This window comes from Aphidius gifuensis, linkage group LG4, assembly GCF_014905175.1.
Source record: "Aphidius gifuensis isolate YNYX2018 linkage group LG4, ASM1490517v1, whole genome shotgun sequence".
Taxonomy (NCBI): Eukaryota; Metazoa; Arthropoda; class Insecta; order Hymenoptera; family Braconidae; genus Aphidius; species Aphidius gifuensis.
Window position 1 is genome coordinate 1,363,906 of NC_057791.1, and position 12,133 is coordinate 1,376,038.

A 12,133-nucleotide genomic window follows, 5' to 3' on the forward strand; every position below is an offset into this window, starting at 1 on the left:
TTTTGCTGAGAGTATTTGAAATATGAACTATATAATATTTTATGTTATTATTAATATATAAATAGTTATTATTTTGTTGACCAAGAATGATTAAATTGTAAAATTAAAAAAAAATCATTGAACTCGCGGACAAATGAGATTTTCATCATATTGAGAAATTGACAATTGGTATGATCACCTGGTGCAACTACAATATAATGACTACTCTGTTTAAAAAAAAAATGCATTTGTGTTGTTGCTCTTGGTCTTGCTCAATAAAAAAAAAAAAAATTACACAACTGGAACCCAAAGCCAGCTCTCAAATGATTTTTTGTTGTGTCACGCGGAAGAATGAAGAAAGAAAGGTATTTTTTTTTCAATTTTAAAATTTTTTTTTTCTCATTTAATAATTTTAAATGTGTATATAAAATAATATTGTAAAATTAACTCAACTAATTACATCTAATTAACAATAAAAAAATTAAATAAAAATATAAATTTTTTAATTATTATTTAAAAAAAAAAAAACATTATCATTTATTCTTTTGACTATAAATGAATTTATTATTTACATTTGAATCTATTTTTTGTTCTATTCAAATGTAGAAATTAAAAATAATTTTTTTAACAGTCCATGTATATAATCTAATTAAAAAAATTAAATAACTTTGTTGCATGAAATATTAATTTCTTTCTCTCTGAATATATATTAAACATTTTATCTTTAAAAAAATTAATTTACTAGAATAAATTATAATTTTCTTACCTTTCAAGAAGTGGATCATCATCACCAGTATCTTTAACAGATGATCCATTGTCAATACATCCAACATTTCGTGGCCAATCACATGTTTGCAATTCATGACTAGAAAAAAAAAAATTAAATAAATTAAAAATTAACTGTAATATCAACATGTTATTGCAAATGTAAATTAAAATCAAGTCAATAAGTTAATTTGTTTTTTAAATTAAAAATATGAAAGCTCAAGAATTTTATCTTTTTAATATTACATGACAATATCTCATATAATATAATTACATATCTATGTAGACATCAAAAAAATATTACTTAACAAAAATTAAATAAAAAAAATAATAAACGTCAAATTGTTCCGCATGCCTTTTGGCGTCATTCAATTGATCACAATATAAATCGACCTTGCTTTCTTTAAACTTTCAAAATTCCAATTTTTTATTTTTGCAATATATCAATTGCGTGGGATCTAGAACACACCCGCAATTGATAATATACCGGACGTTAAAAAATTATTAACAACAATATCATATTATCATATTTTAAAATCATAAATAAGTCTTGCCAAATTTGTCGTTTCCTTTTGTTTGTTAACAAATATTATTTATCATTTTATATATCGCATAATATAATTATTATTACATTCAAAAATTACTTAAAATGTAAATTTATTTTTTGAAGGTCAAGCCTTGTTTAAAAAAAAAAAATACTGTTCTCATATAAAATGGCATATTTGGTGACAAAAAAAAAAAAAAAAAATAATAAAAAACTCGATCATGAAATAGCTTATTCCATAATTGGACATTGTTAAATGTCTCTTTGAAAATTTTATCTGCTTGAGAACTTTTAAAATTGCGCATATTGTATAAGTATTTTTTTTTTTTTTTAAATATAGATTTCACTTGTGTGTAATAATATAATGTTTTTTAAATATATTTTTTTTTGTTTTGTATATATATTATTTTTAAAATAACGGGCATGCATGAATGATTATTATATATTTTTTCTGTAAATAAATAAAACACCAGGTCGTGACTTGAATTCACGTTGACCTGGGTGTGGCAATTTGACTTTTACCACCAAAAAGTCAAGACACATATGAAGTTCACATTAGTTTAATTTTTTTTTTTTTTTTTTTTTAACTTATAAAATTGCATATACAAGCGTGTCCAATCAAATACCCTGACGTTGTATGCTTCTTAATGTCATTTATAAAAATTTTTTTTTTAAATATAAAATTGCACAGCTGATGTCATAAAAAAAAAAAAATTTTTAAAGCTTGACTTTGATTGAAGACATATATTGAAAAAAAAAAATATATTATTTTTGTTATATTGGCAAATTTTTAAGGGGTCCAGTTTTCTCTTTTTTATATAATTTCTTTTACAATAATATTTATAAAAATTTTCATTGTATCATATTTAAATTTATTAAATTTTTTATCCTTGCAAATTATTTTATTTCCTAAAATATCTAAAAATTTCTCCAATATATGTCAATTAAAATTAAGCAAATGAATATCATCTATAAAAAAAATTTCTTGATTTTTTAAAACTTGATATATACATAAAAATTTCCATGACGAAAGTACAAGTAAGTATAAATAATTTTATAAATATATATTATTATATATTTTAATATTGGAAAGCTCGTTTAATTTGCTCTCTCTTTAAGCCTACACACTGAATGATTATTTATACACAAACATATATTAATTGATTAAATTGTAAAATTTAATTATCATATATCATTAAATATATATAAAAAAAATCAGTATCAATTTATCCTCAATCTAAAATTACTATTTTTTTTTTTGCAATTGATATTATAATTAAAAATATATTTATATGTCTTACCTGTACATCAATCCACCTGTACATGATTCAAGTAATGCACCACCAAATACACATACATAATATTGTGTACAATCACGTGGATGTGAATAATACCCAAATTCTTCTGGACATTCAAATTCTAATGCTGCTTCATTTCTACTGGCACGTGCTGTTCTTGGTGTATTTCTTTGACATTCTAAAATAAATTAAAATATATTCATCATATTAATTTATCAAATATATCAACACCTACTCAATCTTATAATCATTCAAAAAATACACTGTGTTTCGAATTAAAAAAAAATTAAAAAATATCAATGAAAGTTTTTGATTGAATAACAAACTCGATACAAAATCATGCTAAAATAAAATTTAAAAAAAAAAATGTATTTTATACGCGTGACATTTACGAGTTATGACGACGTGATATCAGGTATACTGAATAGGATAAATGTTTTTATGGAAAACGCGTTCGCTCGCCCGTGTCGAGACTCACGTTCATATATATCCATGTCTGACCCAAGTTTTTATATATATTTTTTTTTTTATTTGATAGCCAAGCTTTTTCTCTTGGTGTAACAGTATAATACTGATATAAAAGGCCATTGGCATCAGTAAGCAAAAAAAACATAGATAAGATTTATAAAAAAAATAATTTAAACAATAACATAAATAACATTGAATTTTAGTATATTTTTACAATAAAATAGAATTTATATTTGCAAAAAAAAAAAAAGGATTAAAATAAAAATAATATAATTCTTCAAATTTAAAAATAATAAATATATATTGCGGATTTTAATATAAAATTTCGTCATTTTTATTAATATTTTTTGCGTATTTTTTTCTATGTAATTTTACAATGAATATATATGATAAATTTATTAAAGACAAGGAAGTTAAAAAAAAATATAAAAAAAAAATTTATAGACAGGTAGTAAATAATTTGAAGGTGACGATTGCCCACATGGGACACCTGTGCATGTTTTTTTTTTTTTCTATATAAATTTAAACATATATCTCTAGGCAATATTAAAACATAATTAATTTATGTATTTACTCAACTTCAGGGGATTAAATTTGTCATTTAACAACATCATACAAATATTACCTAAAGAAAAATTCATTATCTACTATTTCAACAAAAAAAAAAAAAAAAAGTCACTGATTTATTAGTCTCAATTTGAGAAAGAATATTATATATTTTCTTCAATTTTTTTTCTATTTATTAAAATAAAAAAAAAAGGCAAAAGACGGTATGCATAAATACATATTAGTTGGAGATAGTAAAGTTAAAATAAAAGTTGAAAAAAAAATAAATAAAAAACGCTAAAGAAAAATATATAAATTCATTTTTTTTTTCATATAATAAATGGTATATTTTGATATGTCCAAGCTCACATTGCTCGTTGTGATTTAAAAAATATAAAAAATAGCAAATGCAAAAATGTACATGTGGTATAAAGTTTATACACTGTATAAATATCACATATCTATATATAATATGTATGCTGTTTTATTGCACAATGTGTAAGAAGAAAAGTAACCGGATTTTTTTATTTAATGTTTTTTTTTTTTTGCCGACCTTGCTGCTTATGAAAACACACCCATAAGTTAAATTAAACATTTTAAACTTGTTTTTAAATTAAACGTAAAGGTGTGGTGATTCAATTTTTTTTTTTTTTTTTCAATGACAGAGAATTTTTTTAAAAAAGAAAAATGATTAATTTGTGACTGAAGGCTAGTGAGTTTGCAGGTGTAATTAAAGGGAAGTATGATTTTTCTTGAGATATATAAAACAGGGTGATAAATATGTGCTTGTTAAAAATATAAATATATAAAAATGAGAATAACTTTCTTGAGGTTAGTAGAACAAAATGTCGAATTAAAAATAAATATTTTCTTTAAAATAATTGTTAATAATCACGAGTAAATATATAATTTTAAAAAATACACTTTTGACTATGTTGACTCAATTAATTTTTCAATATTACAACTATAAAATTTAAATAATTTTAAAAAAAACATATTATTTTTCATTTTCCATTATACAAGTTATCATTAAATATTAATTTTACTTTTTATTTTCAACAATTAGATATAGATAATTTATTATTAAGTTAATAAATTTAAATAGATATTTTTTTTTTTAACGATTTTTTAATAATTATTATAATGTTTATGATAATTTCGATGGTGTTAAAATAAGTCTACATAAAAACTATATTTTAAAGATATATAAAAAAAAAAAATAAATAATTACATGCCTACTGAAAAAATGAAAACAAAATGACTTGTAGAATGAAAAATAAATTTAATTATTTGATAAAAAATATTAATTATAAAAATGATGATAAAAACAAAAATATAAATTTCTTTTTTTTTTTTTAAATACAGTTATTTGTAAATTATTATAAATACTTCCTTATATAATTTACATAAAATTATCATCAAATAAAAATTAAAGAAAATCTAAAACTAGAGCATATCCTGATTTTTTTTTTCTAATTAAAATAAAAAAAAATGGGCTACAAATAATAGAAGAAAAAAAAAAAAAGTTTGTTAATGAGATTAACAGTGTCAAAGAGAATTTCGTTAATAATATTTTCATGTATTTTTATTAAATTTTTTTTCCCTTAATAACTGTACAATAGTATTGTTATTAATAATATTCAAAGACAATGAAATTGTCTACTCTCACAAACCAGTAAATTTTTACCTCTCTCTTATTTTTTTTTTTTTTTTCTCTAAATTTTTCACTTCACATGTCAACGTTATGAGAAAATATATATAGCATAAAAATAAAAAAAATTACATGTGCCTGAGTAAGTAATTATCAAGTTAGCTTGTATACCAAGCGACAGAAAAAAAAATCTACTATAACTCAAATGCCCAGTGTATTGCAAAAAAATATTATTTATATAGTACCATCAGAGAAACTAAATAAAACAAAATTTTTATTGTTAAACATTTCTATCATGTTAAAATAATAATAATTTATTGTTGGAATGTTTCAAGTAATTTTATATATATTTTTTCGCATTATTATTTTTGTCATATGTTATCTTAATTTGTCACATTAATAATCCATGAAAATGTTAAATAAAATAAAAAAAATTAATTTATATAAAATAAATAAAAAACTGACAATGACATTTCAATATAAATTGTAAATAAAATTATAGTTAACTATATTTATTTAAGGCCAATGTCTTGAATTAATTGTATAACAATTTGGCTGAATTTATTTGAAAAAGAAAATTTAAAATGCATTGCTAAATGATTAATGATTAGAATATTGATAATTAAAATTGATTGACATTTATGTGATTTAATTTTAATGATAAAATAACTACTGGCTCATTAATTTTCAATGATCCAAATAGTCAACAAATTGATCATATCGATGGCCTTCTTCAATGACCTTAAAATACCGCACAAACATTTTATTTTAATTCTTTTTTATATATCAGCTCAATAAGTTTTCTGATCATTTACGAAAAAAAAAAAAAACAATTATAAATTTTTGAATTTGTACACACATGTAATATAACGCAAATAAATTTTTTGCCTCAGGTATTATAAAAGTGAAAGTCAAGTGAATAAAAGAGAGTGAGACAGTTAAGCTTAGTAAAAATTGAAAAAAAAATATTTTTTTTTTTTTGATAATTTAGAGGAATTAATACGACAGTAAAAAACCAACGACAAATTGCATTGATAAAATTGATAAAATAAAATTAATTGATATAAAATAAAAATCAATATTCAATTTTTTTCAAAATTAATATTTAAAAAATTAAAAAAAAAAAAATATATTGAGTGAAAGTTAAATTGAAATACCAAAGTGTAAAGAGTTAAATTTTTTTTTTTTTTTTTTGGTTCATTCGAACAACAGAGAAAGAGATAGAAAATTTTTAAACTGGAGCAATTATTACATAACATACTGGACATTTTTTAATATAACTCGAGGCAAAATTTTTTGTGTCTCTCATAATAATTTTTCCTTGAGCTTTCTTTTTATCAATATAAAATTTAAAAAACAAATAACAACAAGAATTATTTATATTTATACACGTATTTTATTTTTTGAATTAATTATTTAAAAAAATATATTTGTAGGTGTTTTATTTATTTATTGATTTATTTATATTTAAAAGTCATTTTTATGAATTTTAAAATTTATTAATCCCACTAAATTTAATTTATTTTTTTCCTATTATTTTATTATATAACATTTGAGTAATAATTTTTTTATTTTATATATTTTTATTACACATACGATGTAATTCGTGTGTAAATATCATAAAATTTTTTATGTCGATATATGTGAAATAATTGCTTTTTTAATAACTTAAATTCTTACAAAAATATTATAACATATTTATCAAGAATTTTTCTTTATATTTTTTGTATATATTTATATATCATCAAAAATTTTAATAAATATAATAAACATTGTTATATTGCACATAGTATTTTCACTGAGTAAATTAATGTCGCAATTTAATATAATCTAATTATTATTATATAAAAATTATATATGATTGTTATAAAATTTAATAGGATAATTATTTATAATTACAATAAATCATAGCAAGTATAAAAATTCTATTTTTTGCATATTTAATTGAGGGATATTTTCTCAACGAGCAAGTTTAAAAAAATTATCAAATTAAATTACCTCAAGTTTAAATGTATTTACAAATTCATCTAGTTATATTTTTAATGATTTCATTTTTTGTCAACTAATAAACAAATGATCGCAAAAAAAAAAACCCTTTGCTTTTTTTTTTCATTCAAGAATTTAATATATTTATTAAAATTATTTTATTATTGTTAAAAAATAAATAAATTGTCTATTAATAATAATAAAAAAAAAAATCTGATTTATGTATATAGTATTATTAAAATTTTTATATTTATTTATCAAATTTTTAATAATAATATTAAAACTTGTTATATGGGCGTATATTTTTAACGTTTATTCTGGTGGAGGCGGTTTGTAATCTTTGTATCAATTGACAGGGGATCATTTACCCGTTTATATATATATCCACAACAATATAAAAATAATAATGAAAATAAGACAGAGGTAAACCTTATCACCGTGTGAAAAAATTTTCTTTTATAAACTTGAGAATATAAAATTCCAGTGAGTTTTAAAATTATTAAAAAAATTATTTAATATATTTTTATTTTTTAATTTAAAAGTCATGATTATTTTAATCTAATTTAAATTTTATTTTTTTTTATTCTTATTTTAGACACGTGTATAATTTTGATGAAAAACACTTGTCTTATCTTATTTTATTTATTTTAAATGATTTTTTTATTTTAAATTTGTCTTATCACACAGTGGATTTATTATTATTATTTTTTTTTTAATATTTAAATAGTTTTAATGATATATTTTTTTTTTTAAAAAAAGCTTGTTATTCTGAAATTGAAATTTCTGTGTCATTGAACTATTGTTGATCATTCGTCATAAATATAAAAGTCAAAATATCCTGAATCTTATTTTTTTATCATACAATAAATCCAACAAATTTATTTGAAGATTATATTTTTTATTTGAGTAAACATATAACGTATAAAAATAAAAAAATATGTCTAAATTTGAGGTATAAAATAGAAGATATTGTTCAAATTGTACGCATTATTTTATCATCTAAAGAACTGAATATATTTTAAATTAAACTTGTCTCATTTATATACACAAGAATTGTTTATCAAATAAAAATTCAACACCATGAATATAACAATTGTATTGATGGCCTTGTTGATATATTTGACGAGACAGGTATGTTGTAACTTGATATATTAATCAATAAATTTTATGCAAAAATAATAATTAATTCTAAATTAAATTTTAAATAACAGAGTATTTCAAATAAGTTTCCAAGTTATGGAACTGGTCTCAGAGAACTTTATGAAAATAAAAAAAATGATTTGTATGCTGGATGGAAAAAAGAATGGAATAATATTAAAAAAGAAAATTCAAAAATTTTATCTACATATATTATACCAAATAAATTTGAAAAAAATGAAGAAAATTCTCATTGTTACAGTATTTATAATTCTGACATGATAATAAGAATAAAAATGTCTTACGATGAAAATACTTTGTGTCGCGAGCGAAATATTTTGGCTTATGATAATTTTGTAAATTCAATAATTGAAGTAAGTATATAAGTATAATAATTAATATGATAAAGATATATATATATATTATTAATTTTTATTATTTTTAATAGAGCTTCAATACATCATTGTTATTTAAATCTTGTTATGAAAATAAATATATAACATATGAAATTCTTCATTGTCTTGACGACATAGCAGTAAATGCAATTAATCAAAATACAAAAAACTATCAAAACATGGTTGAACGTTTAAAATTGTACAATGGAATAATAACATTAAATATAAAAAAATGTTCTAATAATTTTTTAGCTTCTTTATTCAAAACACTAAATGAAACAAGTAATGAACTCAAAAAATGTATTAAAATACGAAAAGAAGAAATTGCAAAAGTATATATTTAAATTAATTTTACCATCAATTTGTTAGGTGTCAAATAAATTTATTATCATCATCATATTTTACTTTTTTTTACAGGAAAATTGTAAAAATTTAAATATTGATATTAATTTAATTAATTTACATGAAAATTATAAATTAATGATAAATATAATGGAAACAAAAACTCAAAAAATCATTCAAAGAATTCATGAAGATACAATAGAAAATTACAAAAAACAATCAAATTATTATAAAAATTATGAAAAAAATATAACATGTTGTTTTGATTTATCAATGAAATATTTTTATGTAGCATTTAAAAATGCATTAAATCAAAGTAGAGATTGTTTTGAAGAAAAAAGATTTGTTGTTGAAAAATTTATTACTAAATCAGTTGAGGTAAAAATTATACTTTATTAATAACAACAAATTATTGAAAAATTTATATAATTTTTTTTTTCACAGAATAATAAGATTGAAAAATTTTTTTGGCCTTGTAATGAAAGAAATTCATCACTATCTGAATTATCACTTGTCTGTTTCGATTGGGTCATGATGAGCAATTGTAGTGAACCAGCGAGACAAAAGTATGATACATTATTAAAAAGTATGAAAAATTTTAATGAACAGCTGCCATTGTCAATTCATTTTTGTCTATATAAAATGATTAATGAATTGAGACAATTTATTCATGCTTCAACAAAAGAACTTGTAAATTGTATTAACAATAAAAAAATTAACGAAAATTGTGTTGATAAAGAATTAACATATGACTCTAATGTGATGAAGGTTGAGACACTTGATATTTATACCAACGAAATTGTTACACATATAATTGATGCTTATCAATAGATATTATCAAATTAAATCTAAATATTTTAATTTACTATATAGCTTTTAAAATAATTAAAAATAGAAATAGCTTTTACTTGAAGGAAATTTTAGGTCTCCTAATCAAGAGACATTTATGTTTAAATTAAAAACATCATGTCATGAAAAAAAATAATAATAAAACAATGCTAGTATCAAAAAAAAAACAATTTTTTTCTTTGTTAATTAAAAATAATTATTATTATTTGTTATAGAAATAATATACAGCAAAAAATAAATAAATTTGAAAATTAAAAAAAAAGTTATTTATTAGACAAGAAGACAACACTCCTAATACTCCTAATATTCTAATATTATTTTATCATTTTTTTTTAAATATATATATTCTAAAATTATAATAACTTTTTCTAAATTTAAAATTTTATCATCGTAAGCCTTGGGTTCAGTGTTCATTAACAAATCAGTCGTCAAACTGTCATCAAATTGTCAACGAAAAATATTTAAAGTTTCTCTCTAATATCTCTTTTATTTTATAACAAATTTATTTTTATTATTTAATAATCAAGCAATGATATTTGTAAATACATTAATTTTTTTACTAATTAATTTAAACCATCATCAGGTATGTTTTTTATTTCTAATTAATTATATTTCTTTGAGTTTAATAATATTTTTTATAAACAGCTAATTTATGGATATGACACTTTTCAATATCTTTATAATTATCAAATTGAAAATACATCAAATGAAGTATCAACAAAATGGAATAAATTAATGAATAATTGTTCAGTAATTATTGATAAATATCAAAAAATTACAAATGATTATAAAGACAAAAAAAATGTAACAGAATGTATGGAAAATTTAAAATTTCAAACATTAGAAATAGTTGGTGATGTGTCAATGAACAATACTTTGTGTCAACAAGAAAAAAAAGCTGCTTATTATAATTTTATAAATACTCTTATTCGGGTAAATATATATCACAATTAAAAATCCATTAACTATAAAATCCTTGAACTAAATAATATATGATTTTTATTGATTTCTTTACAGAGCTGGGAAAAAAAAACAGAATTTAAAGATTGCACTTATGATGATGATTCTTTACCAGATATTTTAGAATGCATTGATGAAAATACTCAAAATATGAATATGGAAATGAATATATTTTATCAAACATTAACAACACATTTAAAAAATTTCAATGATATATTTTCATTTAGAATGAATGAGTGTATTGATAACTCAACAAAAACAATAAATAGTCAATTAAATATTTTTGAAAATAATTACAATAAATGTATTAAAAAGGTAAGATTAAAATATTTTTTAAATAATAAATATATAATTTACTATTTTTATTTTAGGAAAAAAAATTGTCAGATTATAATTTGAATATTATAAAATTTATTCACAAAGAATTATTAGCTGAAATACAAAAAAAAGCTAGACGAGTAATTAAAAGATTTCAAAAGACAATTTTACATTTAATTAAAGAAAAAATTATTAAAACAGGTAAAATTAATGAAGAAAAAATAAATTGTTGTTCTGAACAAACAGAAATTAATCTCAATGAAACAATAGAAAATGCATTAAATCAAAGTAAACAATGTTTTAAAAATCAAAGAATTAATTATCAAAAATTTATCAATAATTTTGTTGAGGTAATTTCAATTTTCGGTATTTAATTTGATGTATTATTTAATATAAAAATTATTAATAATATATATTTAATTTATTATCCAGAAAAATGAAACAAAAAAAGCATTTTACGTTTGTTACGATGAAAATGAGACAGATTTAGAAATTCTTGGATGTTTTGATTGGTTTTATGGAATTGAAAAATCAGTTGAAAAAGAATATAAAAATATTTTACAAAATATGATAAATTACAATAAACAATTTCCATCATCCAATCGTTATTGTTTATATAATATAATTGATAATTTACAAAAAATTATATCTATTTTAAAAAAAAATTATACAAAGTGTATAAATAAAAAAATTTTAAATAAAAAATGTAATTATCAACAGTTTAATTATAATAATTATTTAATGAAAAAAAAAAAATTAATTAATCTTGTTGCTAATAATATTGTCACAGATATAATTAATGTTAATTATTCTTTTAGTTTAACATAATAATAAAAATGTTGTATTTTTAATTTAAAAAAAAAAAAAAACTAATGTATAATAAAAAAATAATTAA

General features: G+C 19.5%; 1 protein-coding gene across 5 annotated transcripts in view; it reads right to left on the reverse strand.

Annotated features, from left to right (window-relative positions):
• The window catches only part of LOC122854353 (putative uncharacterized protein DDB_G0291812), a 42,636-nt gene that overhangs the window by 10,547 nt on the left and 19,956 nt on the right, over nt 1-12,133 (reverse strand). For all 5 annotated transcript variants that reach the window (XM_044154897.1, XM_044154901.1, XM_044154899.1 and 2 more), the window contains exons 2-3: nt 2,590-2,764; nt 746-844 (exon numbers count right to left, since the gene is read on the reverse strand). In XM_044154897.1, the coding sequence (XP_044010832.1) occupies nt 746-844; nt 2,590-2,764 (274 nt within the window). The remainder of the gene's footprint in view (nt 1-745; nt 845-2,589; nt 2,765-12,133) is intronic.